At 36.0% G+C, this 26,370-nt stretch overlaps 2 protein-coding genes across 2 annotated transcripts in view; one reads left to right on the plus strand and one right to left on the minus strand.

Moving 5' to 3' along the window:
• LOC118348674 (probable serine/threonine protein kinase IREH1) overlaps window positions 1–9,720 on the plus strand; it is a 10,144-nt gene extending 424 nt beyond the window's left edge. The window contains exons 2-10 of the mRNA XM_035690768.1: window positions 3–41; window positions 1,076–1,161; window positions 1,868–1,956; window positions 2,381–2,432; window positions 2,530–2,586; window positions 2,903–3,073; window positions 8,552–8,629; window positions 9,192–9,356; window positions 9,445–9,720. Of these exons, the coding sequence (XP_035546661.1) occupies window positions 3–41; window positions 1,076–1,161; window positions 1,868–1,956; window positions 2,381–2,432; window positions 2,530–2,586; window positions 2,903–3,073; window positions 8,552–8,629; window positions 9,192–9,275 (656 nt within the window). The 3' untranslated portion in view covers window positions 9,276–9,356; window positions 9,445–9,720. The remainder of the gene's footprint in view (window positions 1–2; window positions 42–1,075; window positions 1,162–1,867; window positions 1,957–2,380; window positions 2,433–2,529; window positions 2,587–2,902; window positions 3,074–8,551; window positions 8,630–9,191; window positions 9,357–9,444) is intronic.
• Window positions 9,721–16,686: 6,966 nt separating this feature from the next.
• On the minus strand, window positions 16,687–19,828 carry LOC109006189 (probable inactive receptor kinase At1g48480). The gene is made up of 2 exons (XM_018985393.2): window positions 18,241–19,828; window positions 16,687–17,688 (listed from the first exon to the last, which is right to left on the minus strand). Exons 1-2 carry the CDS (start codon window positions 19,565–19,567, stop codon window positions 17,060–17,062), a joined length of 1,956 nt encoding a protein of 651 aa, XP_018840938.1. The 5' UTR covers window positions 19,568–19,828; the 3' UTR covers window positions 16,687–17,059.
• Window positions 19,829–26,370: the final 6,542 nt, after the last annotated feature.

A 26,370-nucleotide genomic window follows, 5' to 3' on the forward strand; every position in this document is an offset into this window, starting at 1 on the left:
AGATTATTTGGCACCCGAGATACTTTTGGGAACAGGACATGGTACGTATAGCCTTTTCATAGTTTAAGGTGGTATGATTATCTTGTGTGTGCTTTCTTATTTCAACTTTAGGTTTAACTTTGATCCTCTTGAAGGAAATGAAGCTGAAGCAAGATGGATTTTTAATGCTGAGCTACAGAGTTTTCAAACTCTCAATACTGATTAAATGTCCAATACCATGTGTTAATAAAAGCATGCTTAAGTGCAAAGCACCAAGGCCGAATTACTGCACAAATGAAAAGCAAAGCTCATTTACCAAAGCGCGCTTTTATGTGATTCAAGCTCACACAAAAGCATGCTTTTGTAATTTTTTTCAGAAAAAATTACAAAAATCAGTTAAAGACAGAAAATGATGTAATCAAATATCTAGATGATATTGAAGATTATTTACGTATCATGGCGCCACAAGCTGTCATAAGTGATGTATATGCTTTGTGCCCGATACAGTTGTCCAAATTGGCTTTCTAGGATGGATTGATATTTGATTGCTTACATTAGCATAGAAGCAATAGCCACAATTCTTGAACTTTTTTGGTCATGACCTTGCTGGTATGTTTTGATTGCACCATGTAGTTCAATTTATTTATTGCTCATTCATCATAGATGTGAATATTTTGTAAAGCACAAGAGATTATAGAAATGCTATGTTCAATTTTATTTAATTAGTTTATTACTTGATTTTTATGTTGCATAATACTCTAATAAATTGAGTTAATAGGCTAAATATATTACCATTTTTCTTTTTAATGCTTTTTGTTGTATTTTATAGATTTTTGGTTGTTATACATCATTTTAAAAAATGCGTGCTTTTTACTTTAGACAGGTGTGTCACTTGTGCTTTGCACTTCAGCTCTTAAGTGACAATCTACTATCATGCTTCTCTCTTTCTTTCTCTCCCCAAACACCCACAAATATAATCTACTTGGCTGATTTGACCTTTCTTCTTGGAATGAGCAGTTATTAAAGGCCTACCCTTAGAAATAGCAGTTATTAAACTGTACGATTAATGGTCTATCATTGGACCTTTTTCCCGCAGGTGCAACTGCAGATTGGTGGTCTGTAGGTGTCATATTATTTGAATTGATTGTTGGCATTCCACCATTCAATGCAGAACATCCTCAGGTTAACATGTTCCTTATCCTGCTCACCACTGCTGTTGATAATAACATTTGCTCTGCCTCGAATTATTATTATTTGTTTAAATTGTTTGTAAAAATTAAATTGGGTGATATTTTTGTCACAGTAGTGTCTAGGATGCATAGGCTAGCCTTTGTGGCAAGATTTGTTTATGATGTTAATTTATAAGTTTAAAACATAAGAATGATTAGTTGTATTTTTCAACTTCAGTTTTTGGGAGTTGACCAAAATGCTTTTAATATCGAATTTGTCAATTGATACAACGATAAAAAAATAAAAAAATAAAATAAAAAATTGTGAGTTGATATGATGAAAATGAATTAAATCACAAGCTACTACTATGCAAGTGTTAGGCTGCTGCTTGTAGAATTTGGTGTGTCAAAGATTGGCTCAATCAAATCGCTTAGCAGTTATGGTGTGATAAGTTGGTTTTTATTTGCAAGACCTGGTTTTCCTCCTCAAAAGTAGATGATAACAACAATACATTTTTGAGCATGGAATTGATGATACCATCAAGTCACATAGGCATATACCGATCAAATTTTGTTTTTTTTCATGTTTCAGGGAGACTCATGACATGACTTACAACTTTTTAAAATCATCAAATTACTTATTTGTGTTTATGTTGATATGCTGTTAAGTGTATTTGATTGAGTTATTACTCTGGCCTTTTCTGAAATTTTTCTTTCAGACCATATTTGATAATATTCTCAATCGGAATATACCTTGGCCCCGGGTACCAGATGAAATGAGTCCTGAAGCACAAGATCTAATTGATCGGTAAGAGCAGCATCTGATTGTCATTATATTTGATTTTTATCTGAGGATCTAGTAGTTTTTTAAGTTAGTATGACTATGCTACAAGTAATTGGACTAGATGGTATTACATTATTCTTTTTCTGTCATATTATCTTACGAACTAGGATTTGGTTTACATCATAATATAATATATGAATCCAGTAACAATTTTTTTTCTCTCTCCACAAACATCCATGAATGCACAATGTTTACACATGGTGATTTTGTGTTATGGATACAAAGCTGTGAATTGTACATACGACACTGTTAAGGAATATGCGAAGTTCTTCATATAGGGGTGATATTTCTGGACTTGGTACTGAAGTGACCAGGGTAGATGGTAGTTCTTTTGAATTGATGATGTTTATTTAGTAAGTTTTTAGATGCTGATACACTAGGTTTCCAGATTACTTACTGAGGACCCTCATCAGAGACTTGGAGACAGAGGAGCATCGGAGGTGATCTTGTTAATACCTGTCCTTTCAATCTTTTTCATTTTCTTATAATATGTTAGATATTGAACTAATAAATGTAGAAGTGGAATTTACAATCCAGGTGAAGCAACATGTCTTCTTCAAAAATATCAACTGGGACACGCTTGCCAGGCAGAAGGTGTGATTGCCTGATCCTTTTTTTTTTTTTCTTTTGATATAGATGAAGTATTTCTAGATGTTTTTTAGACGAATACCCACCCGTGGGTAGCCCAAGTGGTAAGGCGAAGTTGTGTGCATGTGCCACATGTCATAGGTTCGATTCCCCTTGGGATCAAACTGCGATTTTAGTGGAAGGTCATGGCGGTGGGTTGTTGTGCTAGTCTCCTCTGGGGTTTAGGTTCCATGGATGAGTCCTCAGGGCTTTGCCGTGGGATGGTTCCCCCGTAATAATGTTTTTAGATGAACTGCATGATTAAATCTCGTTTCTTTTACAGGCTGCTTTTGTTCCCTCTTCAGAGAGTGCACTAGATACCAGTTACTTCACAAGTCGCTACACTTGGAATCCTTCGGATGACCATGGTTATCCAGCCAGTGAAGAGGATTCCAGTGATGCTGACAGCTTAAGTGGCAGCAGTAGTTGCTTGAGCCATCGCCAGGATGAAGTGGTATTGTTTTTCTGGTACCCCTTTGAAATTGACAAAATTATGCTCAGATTCTCTGTTTTTTTTTTTACAAGTAAGATAAATTTTATTGATGTGAATGAAATAGGAATGTATCATTTGCACAGGAAGTATACAGAAGAACACCTAAATACATTCTAAGAGCGATGAACTAAAGACAGAAATCATGAATATCATCCCCGTTTAATACATTAGTGGAAAACCAAAGTAATAATGTAGAAAAAAAATTCTTCAGCTCCACCATTGTGCGTTCCTTGTGTTCAAAATAGTGTGCATTCCTTTCCGTCCAAATGCATCAAATGATACACAATGGAATCATCCTCCAAGCTGCTGCCACTTGATGACTACCCTGCAATTTTCTCCAACGACCCATCAAATCCACCACCCTCATAGGCATTACCCAAGCAACACCAACCCTTCGAAAGATCTCATCCCACAACACCCTTGTTACATCACAATGTAGTAAGAGATGATCCACCGATTCTCCATTCTTTTTAGACATGTAGCATCAATCCAACACTACACATCCTCTCTTCCTCAAGTTGTCTATGGTCAAGATCTTCCCAAGAGCGGCATTCCATACAAAAAAAGCAACTTTAGAGGGCACCCAAGACCTCCAAATGTTCTTCCAAGGGATGTGATCCTGTGTAATCAAAAGGTTATAATATGCCTTAATTGTACATTTCTTGTGATCCTAAACCCTCCACTTCAAGCTATCATGTTGTGCCATAGTAGTCCCCGAGGAATGTAATAGGCTGAAAAAATCTGAAACCATAGATAATTCTCAGTCATGAATATCCCTATTAAACAATATATTCCACTGTTGCGAACCATGAGCAAATAACCTCACATTCGCCACTGAAGCCTCCCTAGTAGTTGCAATACGATATAAAGCCGGAAAAACCCTTTCCAATGCATGATCTCCACACCACGCGTCTCGCCAAAAACTGATTCAGTTGCCCTCACCAGCTACAAAGCGAATATGATTTTCAAAACATGTCCACCCCTTATAAACTTCCATAACCCCACTCCATACCTCCTCTCACTTCGTTGGAACACCAACCACCCCAAGCAACACCATATCTAGCGTCTATAGTTTCCTTCCACAAAGATCCCCCTTCCAAATGATTTCTCCAAAGCCATTTCCCCAAAAACGCTTTATTAAAGGTTCTCAAGTTACAAACACCCAACCCCCCATTCACAACTGAGGCACATACTATCTTCCAATTAACTAAATGGAATTTCTTCTCCTCCCCTATGCCTCCCCATAAAAAATCCCTAAAAGGTTTCTCAATCCTATTCACCATCCCTGCAGGCATAGGAAAAAGAGATAAGAAATAGGTATGGAGGTTAGTGAGGATGCTCTTGATAAGGGTGAGACGACCCCCTTTTGATAAATACCCCATTTTCCATCAAGCCAACATTTTCTCTATCTTCTCCACCACCCCATCCCATATTGCTCTACTCTTGAAAGTTGCACCTAACGGAAGACCCAAATATTTCATTGGGAAAGAGGACACCCTGCAATCCAAAAGACTTGCTAAACTGCGGATATTAGGTACCACACCCACCGGAACCATCTCAGACTTGCCGAGATTCACCTTGAGCCCTGACACTGCTTCAAAACAAAGTAACAATGCACGTAAAGTTTGGACCTGGCTATTATCCGCTTGACAAAATACCAGAGTATCATATGCAAAAAGAAGATGTGAGATGATAAAAGGGCCACCAGAGCCATTTCCCACCTGAAAACCAGATAAGAAACCCTCATCAACAGTAGCCTGTACCATTCTACTCAACGCCTCCATAACAATAACAAATAGAAGAGGAGATAACGGATCACCTTGTCGGAAACCCTACGAGCTATCAAAAAAACCAGTAGGAGTGCCGTTAACTAGAACTGAGAATCGAGTAGTTGAAACACAATAACGCATCCAAGAAACTCACCTATCCCCAAAGCCACACTTCTTAAGCAAGTACAAAAGGAATTCCCAATTCACGTGATCATAAGCCTTCTCCATGTCAAATTTGCTAAGAATATTTGGACTTCCCTTTCGCAATCTAGCATCTAAACTCTCATTTGCTATAAGCACCGAATCGAGAATATGTCTCCCACGAATAAAAGCATTCTAAGGCTTGGAAATAATATTTCCAACACTGGACTAAGCCGGTTAGCAAGAACCTTCGAAATAATCTTGTAAACACTACTAATCAAACTTATTGGACGAAAGTCCTCAATAATCGTAACCCTGTGCTTCCTGGGAATGAGAGCAATGAAAGTCGTGTTAAGTGATTTTTCAAACTTTTGAAAAGCATGAAATTCACTGAACACCAGCAAGACATCACCTTTCACCACAACATCCCAACAAGTTTGGAAGGAACCCATTGAGAAACTATCCGGACCCCGCGCTTTATCCTTAGCCATACCAGAGATGACCTTGAAAATCTCTTCTTCCTCGAAAGGTCTCTCCAAGACACTCACATTTTGCGGCTCAATTGCCTCAAAAGACAAGGCATCAAGCTTCGGCCTCCAAGTTGCCAATTCGGTGAGAAGAGTCTCATAATAATGTGCAATATGATTTTCTATTTCGGGGGGAGAAGATAGCACCTGAGTACCTGAAAGAAGCGACTCAATAGTATTGTTACGTCGATGTGAATTAGCCACTTTGTGAAAGAATTTCATACACCTATTACCCTCTTTTAGCCAAAGTGCCCTGGATTTTTGGCGCCATGATGTCTCAATAGTTCCTTACCCTTTAACTCCTGCAATTCCTCCAACAATGTAGACTTTTGATTGTCAGTGTGACCAAAAACTTCTAAGATCTACTTCTTCAGATCTTGTTTTAGAGCCTTCAGCTTACCTGCAAGAATGAAACTTGGAGTGCCACTAAACTGGTATGATGCCCACCAAGTATGCACCAACTCTACAAACCCATTTGCTGTTAGCCATATGTTCTCATGAAGTACCGGCAACTCTTATGAATACCCCCACAATCTAGGAGAATGGGAAAATGATCTGAACTGACTCGAGCTAACCTTTTCTGATACTTCTGGATAATGGGCTTCCCATGCAGGCGAGACAATAAATCTATCCAATTTCGATCAAGCTCGGCTGTTAGACCATGTTTACTCACCCCCCACCAAGGGAAGGTCCATAAGGTCCAAATCAAAGATGAACTCAGAGAAGTCCGCCATGGCCATAGTATGCTGATGATGCACCGAGCGGTCACTAGAAAAGCGAGTAGTGTTGAAATTACCCCCCATACATCACGACACATCCCATAAAGAGTAGATACCTGCCAAATCCTCCCACAACCTTCGCCTATCTTTGTCCATGTTAGGACCATAGGACCCTGCAAATGTCCATTCCCAGCCATCGCTCACATTTTTGAAAAGTGTCGAAACCGAGAACTCACGAACACACTCCTCATTCGCCTCAACCGCTCTTTTATCCCACATTAATAACACTCCACCAGAGGCTCCCTGAGAGGCCAAATAGGACCAACCCACAAACGAGCATCCCCAAATACTACGCACAATTCTTCTACCAATAAAACGCAACTTTGTTTATTGAAGACAAACCACATCATCCTTCCACAACCTCAATAAAGATTTGATATGAAGACGTTTATTGCTATCATTGAGTCCCCATACGTTCCATGATACAATCTTAAGCTTCATTAAAACTTAGCTTGCCCCTCCCTTTCGATCGATCCCTTTCGCTACTCCCTTCCTTAACATCATAATTGATGGAACAAGTTAAACATTTAAGTTCCCTGTCCAGTTTTGTGGCTGATTTCAAACGGCTAGCTTCAATAGCCACTACAAGAGCTATAAATTGTTCTTCGTAACCTCCAAAAGAAACCCCAAAGATATCTTGTAACTCCTCTACCTTCTTAAAAACTCAATTCAATGAGCAACTCCCATGATTGGAACTGGGACTTAGTGTACACAGAGGGGAAAGAGCCCCCTCCTCACCGACACTATCATTGGGAAACAGAACCAACTCTGAGCCACCCACAAAGTTTGGTTAACCACTTGAAGCCATATTTTCAAATGCAAAACCATCCCCAGATTTAATCCCATGAAAAACACCCATCTCCAGTGATGGGGAGCCTAACGGAGGCCCCAGAAATAATAGCCCACTTTCCAGAAAGGCAGGCTGCACCGGCGTAGCATCTGGGCCTTTGCACGACTCAGACAGCCCACTCTCCAACACCATCCCAAGTAACGGCGACAGGGAATCATCTCTCAAAGTCTCCACCACTATCGGCTCCACCACAATCTCTCCATCCTCTAACTCCTCCCATTGGAGTAACTTTACCGGCAAACCAAAATGCTCGACGGAGATAAGCGACTTTTTCTATGCCGGTGGGGATGCTGGTGAAGTGCTTATTGGCGCCATGGGAGCTTGACTCTGTTGGCCCAAAATATCGGGAGATTCCGAATGAAATGCCCTCCAGGCCTTCTTTGGGCCTGTGGCCTGGCCCGTCCCTGGGCCCATCACAAAATTACCAGAAGATCAAGGGCTGCTCTTATGGCCCGTTACGCGACCCAAATCAGTTTTCATCTCTGCCTTACCCTTAACGCAACGTTTCAAATAACTGATTTCCTCTAACACAGCACCAACTTTTTCCTCCAAACCAACTAGCATCCTCAAGAAAGTTTCCTCATTTGGCCCCAACATCCCGCTGTCTTCTCCCCCATACCTCTGCACGACCTCTGTACTGGGCACGCTTGGCACCACTACACTCACAGCTCAAGGCAGTACCTTCGTCAGCACCTCCCTGTACGACCTTGCACCTCCTACCATCGACGATGGAGCACCACCATCTCCTCTAGTCTTCTTTGCGTAACCTGCCTGGGAGATTCTCATGCTCTAAACTGATGAGGAATGGAGCTCCATTAAAGTGTCACCGAAGTTCCTCCACCCCTTCCCCTTTCTCCCTTCTGGAATCACTATCAAACATCTCCTCTTATCATGGCCAAATTCTAAGAGGGAGATAAAACTGATAATGGTTACAATCCTTCCGCACCATTAACACAGTGTCTTCTTTTCTACGAGTTCTCAAAAACTCATAGGAGCCTAGTGTCACTGCATATTCCTTCACCATAGTGCCCAGCCAACCCAGGGCATCATGATCTATGGAAATGTAGTTCACTGCACGGCGACTGCTTTCTATGATTCTCCACTACCTTGCATTCTCCTTTTTGAACTCGAATAACTTCTGGTCAATAAAAACCTCGTTGCACAACCCCATCTAAACCAACCCACAATGATAAACCAGGTTGCAATGATACGCTAATCTCCACACGGAAGAAAAGCCATTAACAAATCACCACCAACAGTAAGAAAAAACCAAAACGAAACAGAAAGTGTACGGGGGGAAAAAAAAAAAAAAAAACCACCACCATTCAAGGGACTTACAGGCTTGTTTTGATCTTGGGCGACATTGATAACAGGGAGATGAATGTGGGGGTCTTGCTGAATTTGAGTCTGGCTCATCTGTGAATTACTCTTTCAGTAATTTCTCATTCAAGGTAAATCTTTATCTTTATGGTTTTACTTTCTGATTTAACCTTTGAAGTTCCACTAACTAGTACAAGCATGGTACATAGGTTAAGTAGAGCTGTTTCTTTGCAACTTTTTGGTCTTTATTATTTATCGTTGTGAATGTTAAATTTTCTATTGTATCAAGAATGTGAATAACCTTTACTATTCTAAAGCTTTGTTGGAATGGCAGCTTAGAAACCTTGCTTTTTTCTTCTTTTTTTTAAATTTTGGGGGAGAGTAGGAGGGGAATCTTTTAGAAGTGTTTCACTCAGTAGGAGTGTCTTCCCATGTTTAGAAAATTGGCCTTGCGTGGATGTGGTTCATATTAAATTGGTGCTGTTTTGATGTTTAACTCGGCAAAATGACTTAGTAGGATATCCAATATCATTTTAGCTATCGGCCTTCGAAAATGATTGATGATTCTGGGCTAAACTTATTTCTCTGCCCCCAGATATGTCTTCATGCCTAAAGTTCTCTTTTATATTTCTGTTTTGTCACATAATATAGTCATGCGGCCTCTTTAATTTTTTATTTCTTGTGGTTATTCAGAATCTATCCCAGCTAGCATCAATCAACTACGACCTGCTGTCAAAGGGTTTCAAGGACGATCACCCAACAAATCCAAATGCATGACTTATCTGGAATAGGTTTTTGGATTAGTTTGATTAGGCATATTTGTGGGGCTGAATTGGTGTTACTGTACAACCTGTACATGTATGATCTCAAAACTTTTGTGATTTTCATCCCTTGTTTGGTATATATCATCATGCTTTGTAATTCAGTCGATGTTTTCCATCTGCAGAAATAGAGGAGAACATAGAGGCTAAAACTGGTTCGGGATGTTCTTTCCTTGGACTTAACAGGTCTAGTCCAGGGGTTCGATGATATTAGCGTTGAGCTGCTTGTTGGTTTTATTTTGAGAAACTTCACCCCTAATTTATGTGCCCTGGTGTTGGTTATAGTCTTGATTTGTGGTGTACGTTGATCTTTTACACACCCCCCTTTTCCTCACTAGCAATGAGAACTTTCCTCATATGTACAGTTTATCGTGTAGTTTATGAAATTCGTTTTTTCTGAACTTATGTGCGGTGACTTTCAGGCTTTATTGGAGATGCAGGTACCAAGACTGCAAGTGGTAGAAAAGAGTGGTTCTCTGATGATGCAGATCACTTAATGGCTTAATTCCCCTAAAAACAGGTGCTAAAATTGAGCTTGAAATGGTGTTTAAAGAGATTATTTCATCAGTATTTCTTTTGCTCAACAAAGCCTGAATTTATGTATCCAAGGTGAGTTGATTTCAAGATCTATCTTCTCAATTGAGTTAAAATCCACTACATTAACATACAACAAGATCATTGCTTTTAATATTAGTCATAAACAACATACTATCAATGTCAATAGAGAAAATATATTTGTAACCGCTGTGTAATCGCTTTGCAAAATATGACTCACATGAAAAAAATAAATTTTTTAATAGAGGATTCTACTCATTTTCAAAGCGGTTACGCTGCATTTAAGCACTTCACAGTTGTATGTAGAATTACTCGTGCTGATATGATGGTTTAGCATATGATTTGCAGCCACTAAATTTCATCAATTGTTTCAGCTCAAGTCTTATATTTTAAAAGGGTTAATTGTGTCTTGGAGTTGAACAAGGTTTGTCAAAAAACAAATTATCTGACAAATTTATACCGTTGCACATGATACTATCAATGACAAGGGATGTGGAGCCTTAACAATAACCCTATTAAATACCAAAATAGTACAATAATAAATAGGAAAATAAAGAGAAAAATGTGAGAAGTGGAGCCGATTTTTCTTGGTTGACCAGATATTCAAAAAGGAGAATGTTGTGAATGTGGTTTGTACAACGATCTATAGTATGTTATAGAAAGTGTTGTTTTGCTTGCTGTGGAGGAAGATTGCTATAGTAGGTGGAGACTACAAAAAGGAAAGGGAGGGTGAAGGAGGAATAGCTCCTCATTGGAATATGTATATGCTATTATAAACTCCTTGACTGTGTATTGTTCATCTAATTAATTTGGATAGGGGTGGCAATTCGTGTTTGCGGGTCATGTCAAATCATGAATATTAGATTATATTGGTCAATCTGAATACGATCAGGGTTAGATTTTAAAATCTTAACATGATCTATATAAATAATGGGTGACACGACACGATTTGCTTAACTTGTTAAGTAATTAACTTTTATTGTGTTAACTTGGACATAACCAATTTAACATGTTAGCCTGATTAATCCGCTTCAACTCGTTAGTCCATTTAATTTCATATAAATGGGTTGAGCTAATTCGTATATATTTTTTTTAATTCAATAAATATAATTTTATATTTAATACAAGGATAATAATATAAATCATAATTACAACTAGATTTATGATAAAATATTTTATTATCAATGTTCAAACTAATAATATACAAGAAAATTGATATTTTCATAAAAAAAAATTACATATGAATAAAAAAAAAGTTTAATAGTTTGAGATATTAAGTAGTAAAATATTAATATTAATATTAATATTACATATTCCCAACAACAAAAAGAACATAAGATTAAACATTTATAAAATTTGAAAATAGAATTTATTCGTATTATAATATAGGTTAATTGCGAGTTTTGCGACTTGACCTATAATTACCCGTTTATTAATCGTATATTATCGGGTCAATTTGTTTTTATCCAAATCTATTTATATTAAACTCAAACTTGCTTGCTTTGTGTCGAGTTCACAGGTCATATCATATATTGTCACTCTTAAATTCATGGATCATTTATTAATACAACTCAAAAACTGTTAAACTCAGCTAAAATAAAATAGAAAAAAAATGTAAATCCTTTTAAGATATATAAATTTGAATGGGAGATATGGATAAAAGTCTATTAGTTGACTAGCCATAGAGAATCCTAATTGGGTGGAACTCTATCAATTTAGCCACTAGTTGCCAAAATTAAAAAGAGCCTGCAAAAACATGTACTTCAGTATTTTGTGGCTTCTTCTAGCTCTCTCATTCATCACTTGAACAACGACTCTTACACAGAGGCATCATCATCCATCAACATGTAGAGCTTAGCCTGTTGAGCAGCACATCCGATGAAAGCTAGCCGTCTTGGAATTTAGCTCCATGAAAGTGAGTTAGGAAACTAAGCAAGTGAAGCAACCATCAAGCCAACATGCCTACAGTGAAGGATGATACTAGAGGTATACCTTAAATCCCTTTTATTGTGAACGTGTTACGTTGTTAGTACCCTTTTTAACAGAACTACTCAATATTTTATGATAATTTTCATTTCTTTTCAAACATATTGTTTTCTTACTCCCAGCATTTTGTTTGGTAGAAATATATGACTAACCTTTGTATGTCTGCGTCTGTATACATTTATTTACCTTGACGGGGTAAAAATAATAGGTCCAAATATACCCAGCCCAACCAATCAAAAGGTCACCATAGGAGGCAAGTAGGAAGAGACAATGAGGAGATAAGAAAAAACAAATGTCAGATGGGAAGAGGAAATAGAGAAAAATGAGAAAGGAAATAAAAATAAGCCAAACACGCAAAAGAAGAGTGACATAAAGTTAATTTCCTCACTTATCACTGACAGGACCACAATAAAAGGTATCTGATATATGATGGACAAGAGGGGACGATTACAAGATCACATATGTCATCATCAACCGAAGAATAAGAGCTCTAGGATATTATCTTCTCTAGAAAAGAGGTCTCCGACCTCTATTGTATAGAGAGAAATGAGAGACTATGAGAGACTATAAAATAATCATATTATAGTGGATTTGTATTCCAAACGATTCGTAGACGTAGGCTACCCCGCCCCGCACCATGCAGGGGGAGGGTTTTCAACCCCACACCGGTATGGGGGGTGGGGTTGAAACAACACCCCGCTCAACCATATGATTCACTAGATCTATAATTTATTTTTTAGTCTAATTTTTTTTAAAATCTAAATTATAATATAATATAATTATAAATCTTATTAAAAAATATATAATTTTTTTTTTGAAATAGGGCGCGCCCCCACTGCCCATCCCTAATAGGCCGTGTACCAAACCACGTAAATCTATATCTCTATCACTATTTATATTTCATGTATTTATTTTCTAGTCATTGCTATGGATGTACGTACGAACACCATACCATCTCTCCGGACCGCTATCGTGGGCTCCAGATGATGCTGATCGAGGACCGGGTCACCACCAAATGCTATAAATGACTCTTTATCTCATTCCAGCTTGTTCTGTGATTTTTGGCATCAACATACCTATTATTAAGTTATAACAATTCAACAAACTTATTTGAACTCACAACTTCACTTTTATTTCAGTAGTTATACTGCTGTCTGAAGAAAAAAAAAACCCATAGACAAGCCTATGAAATTTTGATAATTTGATAATTGATCTATAGTTGTATAGCACTAATATTAATCCTTTCTCTTCTTTTTTTCAACTTTTTTCTTGGTCCCTGACTAAACAATATTTATTCTCAAGTTTCTTATATGCCAGTAGGAAACTTTATCAATAAAACTAAAAGACAAATACTCTCCCTATTTTAAGTTTTAGCTTAGCAAGATCCGTCCGTCCTCATTTCATTCTCTGATTCTTTTAAAGGGAATCCATGTTTTCTCTCCAAATTATGGTTCCTTTGACAACTACTAAAGTTTCCATTTAATCCTCTAACTTGGATTAAAAGAAAATTGCAATTTGTCCAATATGTTAATATTCAAATAATAAGATCGTGTTATGTTATTTGTTGTTTTTTTCCATCTTTTTTTTTTTCTCTTTCTAATCAAGCATATTATAAATTGAAGTTTAAAGTTACAAATCCTTAAAGTGGATCATTTTCATTGTCAATATACAAAAAGTAATAGGAATTTTATCGAAGGGTAGGCTTTCAAAAACATGATTGGTAGCTGCCCATTGCGTCACTGAGTATGCATATCGATTTTAAGATCGATGTATTTTAGCAAATTTCCAGTTTTGATAGTGTTGAGATATGTGGTGAATGTCCTCGATGATAGTTGATATGAAATCTGGGGTTTTTTTTCTTTTTCCATCTTAACAGAGATTTTATCGATACATTAAACATTAGGCATTCTTTTAATGCCCATTTTCTTTGGCCTATATCTGATATTTGGGGTAATGGGGTTTGTATTATGTAATGAATGGTCTTTCAATGGCCTCATCTTCGGGGGTTTCCTTCCATTTTACTCACTGTAATCAAAAGCCATGCATAATATATATATATATATATATATATATATAAGAAATAAATTATCAAATTCAAAAAGAACATTAAAAACTAAAATAGAAATGATCACAAGGTGTACATTGAAACTCAAACTTGGTAATATAAATTGAAGTTTAGGGATGGATTCTGATGATGGTTTACAGTAAGAGTGTGTTGTATAACCTATCAAAAAGGTTGAGTGTAATGTATAAGAATAAAATAAATAAAAAAAATTTAATGCTCTAAGGCAATGTGAGAAATTTAGCCAGGAGTATCTAATGCTAAAATCCAAAAATAAAATTAAAAAATAAAAAATACAGGTCCAAAGTTGCACTTTGCAGCCTGTAAAATAAATTACTAAATTCTTGTCATTGTAGACCTAACTAATGAATGTTTAGGCCTCCTCATTAATAAGAAAGTTTGCTATACCTACCAAAACTTTTTTTTTTTTTATTATGTCGGGGAACCTCTTCAAGGCAGGACCTTTTGGACCCACTCCTGCAAAGTAAACCACGGTCCCCATGCACTATACCCTAAGAAGTTTCCTTACACGGAACTGGTTAAATCGCTAACTTTTCACCAGGAGGTGTAGCCCCAAATGATTGTTTGCACTCTTTAGGTGTTGAATCTTGGACGTTAAAGGAAGTGATACCCTAAGACCACCTTCACCACTTTGGCCAACCCCTTGGGGTTACCTACCAAATCCTTCCAACTAAAGAATAAAAATTTCCATAATGCTTATTTTATTAGATCAGATTGGTCCCTCCCCCCAAGTTGTCAACAATAACTTTATCGTTGACAGATACAATATATGCAATAGCTCCAAAAAATTACAAAGAAAATACAGATCTGAATTGACTAATCTCCTCACATGGCACAGTTTCCAGCTTGCACAAAGGTTTATACTTTATATTGCTAAAGCCTATAAGTATTCTGTCTTGAGCTACAACATTTGTAGGACAAACTGGCCAGGGGAAAGGGTTCATCTAGTGGGTTCTTGGTCCATTTTGAAAATGGGACTGAAAGTGTCCAGTTTTTGTATTATTTGATGAAATGTTTTGGACTTATCTTTACTACAGAGCCGTTTTGAATCTTCAGCAAAGCAAATGACAAGCAAGACAGATAGCAATAGCAAAGAGACAAACAATGAAACAAACCCACCCATATCGGAATTGGGAAGTGTATATGTATGTATCTTTGTTTCCTTTTCCAACGTTCTTTTTTTATTTATTTAAATCTTCTTTACAAAACTGAGGAAAACAAAACAGAACAAAAATTAGGAGACCCTAAAAGAGATTTTTAAGTTTCCAAGGCTTTGGATGCCAACAAAAATTAAGCATCAACTGGGAGTAGGACCACAAATATCAGACTGTCTACTCAACTTTAACAGCTGACCCCTCCCTCCATTTACATGCAGCTGTTTGGTCCACCAAAAATGATCATAGTAATCAACTTTCAAAGACAGTATCATTCGACTGCCACTCCTTGATGTTTTGAAATTTCAAAGTTTATGCAGTATGTGTTGCTGCAGAAAGTGTTCTCTCAGTGAAATTAGAATATTTTTTTGAATGGTTGTCTTTGCTATTGTGTTGTTTGTTTCTGACTACTAACCAGAATGTAACATAGGAGCATCAATACTCGAACACAATAATTGGTAGTCCTTACACACAATGACTCCTGTAGCTGTCAGAAGAGTTCTGGAGTTAACATACTCAACTCTGTTATAAAATTAAGAGAATTTTAATACAAATAAGTCGTAAATTAGTGATATGATTTTACAAAAAAAAAAAAAAATACCATCTATTTACAATAGGGTTGCAAAAAAGATTACGTTTATATCATTCACTTTCAAAGTAATTCCCCACACATTAGTTTCAAACAGTGCATCTGTCCTATCCCCTCCAATATACCATGACAGGTCTCAGTTCAGATAAGATGTTTTGTTAAAAATTAAATAAAATATTATTATAATATAATTTTTATTTTAAAATTAAAAAAAAAAATAAATTATTTATTATATTTTATGTGAGAGTTTGAGAAAATTGTAATAATTATATGAGATGAGATAATTTGATTTTGTATAACTAAACCGGCCCTTAATTACAATAGCAAGGTGGATAACATTTTGGACCATTACATCAATAAACTTCAAAATGGTCTGTCTTAGAGCACCCCTTTTATGTAAAATTTGAAGAAAAGTAGCTCAAAAGTGCCTCCAATCAATCATTTATTTTCAAATCTATTTTACATTTTACTACGGTGTTCAGATACATTTAGCATGAACTATTCACAAATGTAAAAATATTTTATTTATTTATTCTCTTTTCATATACTTTATCTCTCACAATAATTTGTCTCTCCTTGTACTTTTTTTCTAACAAACTATTAAATAATGTAATATAAAGAAAAAATAGATAAATTGATGTATAGTATATTGTAAAAGTCAGTGTATAAATAAATAAAAATAGATTTTAGTGATGTATTTTAAAAGATAAGATACATAAATCATTGTTAGTGCTTAGTATAGCCAAAAATATACTGGACCATCGAGTTGTCTCTAGTTGTCATTTTATTAACCCTTTTGTGTGGACCCCATCCCTCAACTTTTATTTTTAAAACTACTAACATCTAATACCAGTTGCTTAAGGGGAGAAAAATGGTAGGGCTCTGGTGAGCATCAATACATCTTTACCAAGGTAGGATTTGCATGTGAATCTAAGCTTTATGCCACAAAGCAATGGGTTTAAGAGATTGAATCAAATGAAGAGACGTCACAACCAACCTATAAGAGCAACTGCAACATCTCAACTTCAGCAGGCTAAAAGTTGCATCAAAAGCAAAAGCGAAAGTAAAAGCAAAAGTAATAATTACAACCACCATCATCCAACAATAACTAATGGAACAGATACCCACCCCAAAGTATTAATGAGAAAAGGGCAAAAACAAACTAGTACAATGGGGGAAATGGGAGAAGAGAAAAAAAAATTACAAAAGGAAATGAAAAAATTGACAGTTGGCTCCTAAGGAAAGAAGATGGGGGAGGCCCGGATCAAGCATACAACCAAACCACCAGAATTAACACAATATATGGGCATAAGAAAACAGTGAAGAGTCTTCTACAATCCATTAGGAAGGGATGGTGGCAGTCACTGAAGAACTTACCGAGAAGACACATCATCTGACTCATTGATGAAATCAGGTTGAGGGCCATGATCTTCTCGCAAGCTAAAACGACGTAGCTCTTCAATGCGCCTTGCAACTTCAGGCATTGAAGGGCGTTTATCAGGATACTGGGCAGCACAGTCTACTGCAAGCTGCAATAGCTGGACCATCTCCTCCTGAACATTCTGGTAGCGGAGGAGCTCAAGATCAAAGACCTCAGAAGTCCACTCTTCTCGTACAATGGACTGCACCCATCTGGGAAGATCAACCCCTTCCTCATTCAAAAGGGCATGAGTGGGGGCCTTCCCAGTTAGCAGTTCCAAGAGCAAAACACCAAAGCTATAGACATCTGCCTTATGGGATACTTTCCGAGGGTCGGTAACCTCAGGGGCTCGGTAGCCAGCAACTCGGTTGGGAGTGGAGGAGGGCCCGACAAGGTGTGCGAGACCAAAATCAGAAACTCGGGCATCATAGGATTTGGTGAGGAGGATGTTGGATGATTTTATGTTTCCATGAGAGACACTGGGACCTTGCGAGTGCAGATACTCGATGCCACGAGCAGCTCCAAGTGCAATGGCAGACCTAATTTCCCAATTCAGTGGAGTTCTGCCTGCACCTTTGTTTCCTGTAGCGGAAAATAACAGACCAAAAAGTTACAATGCGTTGCTGGAAAAATTCAAAAGTTCTACTTAAGCAAATGATATCACTCCTTTGATGTACAACTCAAAACTGAATTGCTGAACAATGACCAAATGAAAGCTAACAAGCATTACGTCAATTATGCAACCATTCATTGGCAATAAAAGTCTATGCAGACAGCACGATACTTGGATTTATGCAAACCAGATGACTAGTAACTCCATCTAAGAAGAAAAATATCAATTAAGGGATCCAAGCAGCAAGCAAACGCCAATTGCATTGAATTTGTCAATAACCATGAAACCAAGTAGGAAACAATAAAAGTTCAGCAAGCACAACAGCACAATCAATAAAGGGGATCTAAACAACAGCCCCATAGCCCCCTTGGACATGAAAAAAGAGGGAAAATCAATCTTTTTTTTAAAAAAAAGAAAAAAGAAAAATAATTTTCCGAAAAAATGAATCATCTAGTAGAATTATGCATACGGAAGAAATCATAACAAAGAATCACCAAAACCAATACAAGAAGAAGGCTCACCATGCAAAAGTGCAGACAAGCTTCCCATGGCCATGTAATCATACACAAGCAGCTTCTCATCCCTGCTATAATAATAAGCCCTGAGAAGGACCAAATTCTCATGATCCATTGCTCCCACCGCTTCAATCTTCTCCTTGAACTCCCTCTCCGAAATTGTCACATCCTTCAACCTTTTCACCGCCACCACCGTCCCTGTCTCCAACACCGCCTTGTACGCCGTTCCGAACGTCCCCTTCCCCAAAACCTCTGCCGAGGCCCTCAACAGATCCTCCAGATCAAACACCCTCGCTGCATTCCCGAAAAACGCCAACTTCTTAGCCCCTCCACCACCACCGTTTGCATCTGCCTTGCCATTCCCAGTCATCGCTGCCACCGCCGCGGCCGCCACCGAATACCCATTTCCATATCCGCCGCTCTCGACGTCCCCGGCAGGTTTCTCACCCGGAATCTCCACCTCCGGGTGCTTCGCCATCGCAATGTCCACAGTGCTCGTCTGCTTGTTGCTACTCTTCTTCCGGCAGAACACTAGCAGAATTGCAAGGATAACCAAGAAAGCCAATACGGATCCAATCACAATACCCGCAATTGCACCTCCGGACAACTTCTTTCCGCCATTGTTTCCGCTGTCTTGGTCCGGTATAGTCACATTCCCGAAACAAGATTCAAAGGGACGCCCACATAGTGAATTCCCCAGAAACGAATCCTCCTTAAACGTTTGAAGTTTCTCTGGTACTGAACCATTGAGCATATTGTTGGACACATTGAACTGCTCAAGCTTCGGGAAGTCCAACTCAGGGGGAATCGACCCTGTGAGTTGGTTGTTTTCGAGGAACAATGTTTTCAACCGGGTCAGATTGTTGAAACCCAGAGAGATCCCGCCAGAGAAATTGTTGGAAGCAAGGTTGAGCCGAACGAGGTCACGAAGAGTGAAAACGAAGTCCGGGATTTCACCGGAAAGGAGGTTACCTTGCAAGTAAAGGTTGCGAAGGTTCACGCAGGAAGCGAGATCAGAGGGGAGTTGACCCGTGAGAGCATTGAGACGCAGACTGAGAGTGCGCAGACGGGTCAGGTTGCCAAAAATGCCAGAGGGGAGGTCGCCTGAGAGGGCCACTCCAGGAAGACGGAGCACAGTGACACGGTTGTCCTCACATAAGACTCCAGCCCAAGAGCACGGGTCCGACTTGGTGACGTTCCAGAGAAGGGTCCGGCCACCGACTGCCGACCGGAGGGCCAAGAGTGCAGATCGGTCCGAACCCAGATCTGGTCTTGACAAGGGGAACACAATGAGAAAGGTGAAAAGCAAAATGGGAAGCGTTTGAGGCTGCATTTTGGATACTTGGTGGGTTTTCTCCTAAAAGAAAACCCAGATTCTCAAGAGGGACGCCAAGAATGAAAATGGTCCGTAGATTCTGAGGTTCAGGTCCAATTTCAAGGCATCGGTGTTGGCTCTCGGGGTCAGTGAGTGAGTTGGGGAAGCTGCATTTTTTGTCTGCGGCTTGGAGAGAGAGAGAGAGAGAGAGAGACAGGCAGTGTGGTTAACTTCACGCAAATTAGATGGATAGAAAAGAAGAGTAAAAAAGACAATGGAAGTGAAGTAAGAAACCCTAGTTGTATTCTTTGCAGTGTGTGTGTTCTCGTTGGGTAGTCAACTGGGATTCCCCTGTTTTCTCGTTTCCTTTATCTTTTATTTTATCTTTATTAAACTATTATTATTTTCATTATAAAATTTATTTTCTCATCTAAATGAAAAAAAAAAGAGTTTCTTAGTACCTTTTTCAAACAAAAAAATAGACTTGAATGGATGGCTTCACTTTTTATGCCAATTTGGATAATTCTCCTCGTTTATTTATTGAAATGAGATGAAATAAGTAAAAAAAAAAAAAATTAAAAATCAAATAAAATATTATAAAAATATATATTTTTAATATTATTTTTATTTTAAAAATTGAAAAGATTGAATTAAAATATAAAAAAATTAAATTATTTATTATATTTTGTACGTAAATTTGAAAAGTTATAATGATTAAATAGAATGAATTAAGATGAACTGTGAAAATAAACGAAGCCTAAAATATTTCATCTCATTTCATCGTTATAATTTTTTTAAATTTTCACACAAAATATAATAAATAATTCAACTTTTTTAAATTTCAAAACAATAATAATATTAAAAGATAATATTCTTATAATATTTTATTTAACATTTTACTTTTATTTAAAATTATCTCATCTCATCTCATCCCATCTCATTATCCAAACCGTACATATATCTTACCTCCTGGAGGGGTGGTGACATGGCCCCTCCATCCCCACACTCTTGTTTGGTTCATCCGTCTCCATTGACTTGGTGGATGGATTTTTATACCTTCCGCCCATAATTCATCCAATACTGAAATAAAGATCTAATTAAAATTATATCAAAATATTATATTAAAAAAAAACAAGTTTTCAAAACGGCATTTGTTTATAGAGTTTTTTTAATTTAAAAAAAGAGACGTTGTTTTGTTTAAATTTTTTCTTTTTTAAAATATATGTAATATATATAAGCTGGCAGGCGGGTGAAATCTTAATAGCGTGTGAATTTAGGATTACTCCCGCGAGGTGAAATCTTAATAGCGTGTGAATTTAGGATTACTCCCGCGAGGGTGAAATCTTAATAGCGTGTGAATTTAGGATTACTCCCGCCCATCTGCTTGCAGGTCTCATTTGGATTGAGAGATGATATGAGATGAATTAGGAATAGTACTATAATTTATGAATTGAAATTTATAAATAATAGTGAAATGAGAGCTCAAGCTCAATCCAAACTGGCTCACTTGGATGGTTTGCTCGCCCGCCACAAGGAGGGCTCAGGCGTGGCTGCTGGGCACGGGCAACCGGCCAAGAGCCGTACTAAAAAATGCCCCTCTTTACAAAATGATGCAGTTTTATTTGAAGAGGAAATATTGAATTTGCCATTATTTTTTTAAGTTATGTGTTGATTTTGGGTACTACTTTGCCCCCATCATTTCCTAGTGCTCTGCCTTTTTCTGCATCATATTCCATCTATAGGCATACTCTTTATCATGACAAATGCACATTAAGTAATTTTATAAAAATAACTCTCATCTAAAATATAATTGTAAAAATTATAATGATGAGATGAGATATATTTGTGTATCGATACCCATTTAAGTGTTTCTATCTTTTGTCAATAGAAAGAATACCAAGGAAGGATAATGTTGATATATTTTTCTACTTTAACAATATGATTTATTAAGCTCTTTAAAATCATTCAACTTTTAAAAAAGTAACCTTAAGGCTTCATTTAGTTACACAAACAAGATCAGATAAAAGTTAAAAATTGAATAAAATATTATTAGAATATAATTTTTTAAAATTATTTTTATTTTAAAATTTGAAAATTTGAATTATTTATTATATTTTATGTGAGAATGAGAAAAAATTATAATGATCTCATCTCATCTACCAAACCTGGCCTAGAACTCTCTATTTCTCTCATTCACTCCACAAATCCCTCCCGACTTCAAAAGAAGGTGATCCATCTCTATGTTTTCTCTCTCCATTCTTCGATTCCCTTCTACTTGGTTTATATTTTGTCCTCCGCATATATGTCTTACCAAGTCTTGTCATTGTTAGACCTACTTGGTTTATATCTTGTCCTTCCGCGTATATTTCATCTTCTCTTTATGTCTTATCAAGTTTTGTCATTGTTAGACAATACTATTCATAAGTCTCACACATCATATACTATAATTTTTTTATAATTTTTTTTGGTTTTATTCTTCTTAAAATAATTGAATTCTTCTATTCATCATCTATATACCACATATTTAATAAGAGAAAAAAATTAAAAAAATCATAAAAAGAATAGTATTTGACGTATGAGACTTATAAATAGAATTTTTCTTGTTGGACCATCTCTTTTGGACCATCTCTTTCACCTTTGGTCCCTTCTATCTTAGTATGGTAGGGTTTATAATCTTCCATGCGTCTTTGGTGGACTTAACACTTGCACTAATTTTATCCCCTAATAAGTTAAATTGTGATAAATGGAACATTCATTCCACTCTCATCCCATAATAATAGATTAGAAGTTTCAAATCTAATTTTGCATTATAATTTCCTTAGAACCAACTCTTGAGCTTGAAGTGACTCAGTAAATTTTCTATACATGTGAATCGCATAATTGATTGAAGGAATCAATTAGAAAAAACCTCAAAATATCATTCTCAAAATCTTGGATCTATTATATATAAATGATGTTTTTTTCTAAGTAGCTTATATATATTAAAATGGCAAAACAAGGGGATGAGGTATTCACAAGGACGGTTGATTTAAACCATTCATAAGATTATTTCTTGATTTGATTTGCTTGTAACATTAGAAGATGTTACGTTCATGTAGATTGTTCTGCCAATGTTAACCAAAGAAATTGTTATAATCCCGAGAGTAGTTAAAGATTTAACTAAATTAGTATCTAACAGTTTTAAAACTTTTGAATCAATGGTTGAGTTTTTAACAGAAATTCATCTCCATTGACATAGATAAGGAGCATGATGACCTTAATTTTAGGGAAAGTAATAACATTTATAGATAGATATGGAAGTTGGACCAAATAGGATTTGGAAAGGACATACAATTATTTTTATAGTTTTTTATATAACTATCTTTTAAATAAAGAATATTATTATAAAATAACTTATAAAAATAACATCACTTTATATAAATATTTTTATTTTAAAGTATGATTATAAAAAAAAAAAACTTATTTATGTAATTATGATTTTGCCAGCGTGAAGAACTATTCATAAGTCCAATTTATATATAGAGAAGAGAAGTTTACATGATTCTCTCACAAATTGGCAAAGTATGCGCTTCTTGATGATGCAGAGAAGATATGGATGGAGGAAGGACCAAATTGTATTCGTAATGATGTAATTAAGGACAAACTTTTCATGGATTCTATTTCATGAATCAAATGTTATGATGTTGATTTCAAAAGAAAAAAAATCCAAGGTGGAGGCGCATGAGCGGTTAGATTTTTAAAATACAAGGTCAAAAACACTACGGTCAAAATGAGTTATGGTTTCATCAAACTTTTAAAATGAATGTTAAGTACAGTCATAGAGTTATATATATATATATTTAAAAGAATACGGTTTAGAGTTTATTATTAAAAATTTATTTATTTTTATTTAAGTCTTATATTTATTTATTTATTTTTTAAATAATGCATGATACTTAAATATCATTTCTCAACTTTTAATAGCTTGAAAAGTGGTGCGATCGATGTTGCTCGAAAATATGCAAAAGGCGATATAATAATCATTTTCCATTATAAAAGAGAGTAGAGGAAATAAGAGAGTGGTTAAATTTCCCTATATATATATAATTTTATTATAAGACCGCTACACCATGCACTATATATTATACACATTGCATAATTATATATATATATATATTATTAACGTTGTGTTTCGTACACTATTGAATTAAATTCCAACAACTCAGGTCTTCTATAATGGGCTCTATATAGAGAAGAATATAACACGGCTTTGAGAGGGCGGCCTTGAGGCCGAGAGTCTCTAATGCTAAAATCAGTAAATGTATTTGAAGTGTAGTAAATAAGTAAGAAAGTCTAGGGATCAAAAAGAGTTTCCCCGTACCTGGGATCAGCTATTTATACTACAAGTTTGAAGAGCAGATCATGCCTGCTACTATGAGATCCGAATTCCTCGTACTGTTCATTTTATCAGAACCTTTAAATGCGGCGTGACTCTGCGACAACCATATTAATGTGGCGTGGCTCTGCGATGGCATTATTAATGTGGCGTGTCATTCGGGTGGCCAAGCCATTAATGCGGCATGGTTCTCCAATCTTATCCTCTTAGTTTGTCTTTATCCTAGTCCGTTCATACTTCCTCTATCAGTAGATCAACGGATCTTCACATGTCACGCCTGTCGTGTGGGCGGGCACTCGATGACTGTACACTACTCGAGGGACCTCAGATCGACAAGTCACACCCCTGCTGCACCATTCCTCCTACAGGTCATGTATATAGGATTCTCCCAGTGCACCAGATTTGTGGAATTTTGTCCTGGGCCGGGCTTGGCTAGGACTCTGGGCCGCGGTGTGGAATCTCCTTACACATATATATAAAGAAAATCAATTTTACACACTCAGCACACTGCTGATGTGGAAGCTTTTTACATCAATTATGCTAAAAATTTATTAGTATCTTGATATTTTTTAAAATTATAATGGGTCTTGTTATGGATAAAGTCGACGGGTCCAGCACATTGAAAATGTATTATTCATAATAAGAAAAAAGATAAAGGCATAAAGTTAAGAGATAAAATAAGTTGACTCATACTCCTAAAATGAATGGTTTCATAAGATAAGTAAGACTCAATCACTCAAAGAAATGAATAGATCTCTATATAAGGAGGAGATCTTCACAAATCTACAGAGGCTCTCTATAACTTCTCTACACACAGACTCTACCATGCACAATGACTCCAAATGACATTCTCTCAAATGAGGCATTATTTTCAACCTCGCAAAATCTTAAATTCTTCCATTGTATTGAGAGATACGTGAGATCATAAGAGATTATAAAATGACATATTATAGTGGATTTTGCCTCTAAACAATCTGTGGACGTAGAATTTTATATCGAACTATGTAAATTTTTGTGTCTTTCTATTTATATTTTATTTGTTATTTATTATTTATTCTATGAATGAGTGCAAAGAGTATTGTATCGATGTTCGAATCATCATCGTGAGTCACTGATAACTCTTTCTACTGTTCTAGCCTTTTATAGGATTTCTGGCATTAATAGGTTCCATTATAAGTGATCTGCTAACCCACTTACTCTTTTATAAATATATATATATATATATATATATATTATGTTTATTAAACCAATCGGAATTATCTTGCAAGTAGACACTTTTAATAATAATAATAATAATAATAAATATAGGAAAGAAAAATATAAAGATGAGTTGAGATTAAAATTAAAAAATTAAATAAAATATTGTTAGAATATATTTTTTAATATTATTTTTATTTTAAAATTTAAAAAAATTTAATTATTTATTTTATTTATATAAAAATTTAAAAAAATTAAAATAATATAAAAAAATTTTAAAATTTTAAAATTTAAAATTTTAATCTTAAAAGTAAAGCAAATCTTAATTTTAAAAGGGTGAAACGACAAATCAAATCAAATCAAACATACTGTTATAAATTTCAATTTGGATAATGCTTAATCCAAGGCCACCGAAAGAGCCACGGAATTTTTATTTTTTTATTTAGTAATTAAAGAAGTATTTTTAAATGATATTATAAATTTTTTTAAAAAACATATTTAAAGATATAAAAAAAAAAAAAACAGATGTACTCCCTTCGGTCCCCTTCAGGCTTCATCTGTGGACCTAGCAGCGTCCATTGAATTTTGGTTATCGTAGGATCATTGGGCATTTTGGACCGTCCGATTCGGAAAGATGATTGCCTTATCCACCGACTATGGTATTCGGCAGTTAAGGGTTGGATTATATTGTCGTTGGGTGGGTCCTGTCTTTAATTGCAACCTCTCAGTCCCACGTGCATTAATATGGTTGCTTCAAAAGAGCTACGTCACCGTGACACTGTTGGGAGGAAATAATAAAGAAAAATTCTATTTATAGTTTTGCACACATTTTTTTTATAAAATATATAGTATATAGATGATGAGTAGAATAATTCAATTAATTTAAGAAAAAAATAAAAAATAAAAATGATGTGTAAGAATGATGATTAGCAAAGCTCAATAAGAAATATATAGAAATGAAAAATTCTATTTATCATCTCCACACACCACACATTACATTTATTTTTATTTTTTTTCTTACCAAATGTCTGGTGTATGAATGATAAATATATAAATTCAATTAGTTTAAGAAAAATAAAACTAAAAAAAAATGTAGTGTATGATGTGTGTAGATGATGAGTATCAAAACTCGAATAATAAATTATTAGATTTAAGAGTAGTGCTACGGATCAACCACTATTCAGGCTGATCCGTAGCACACGTGATGTGTCTAACTTATTTATGCAAAACGCATCACTCAGAGTCATTT

The sequence above is a fragment of the Juglans regia genome, chromosome 6 (assembly GCF_001411555.2).
Source record: "Juglans regia cultivar Chandler chromosome 6, Walnut 2.0, whole genome shotgun sequence".
NCBI lineage: Eukaryota > Viridiplantae > Streptophyta > Magnoliopsida > Fagales > Juglandaceae > Juglans > Juglans regia.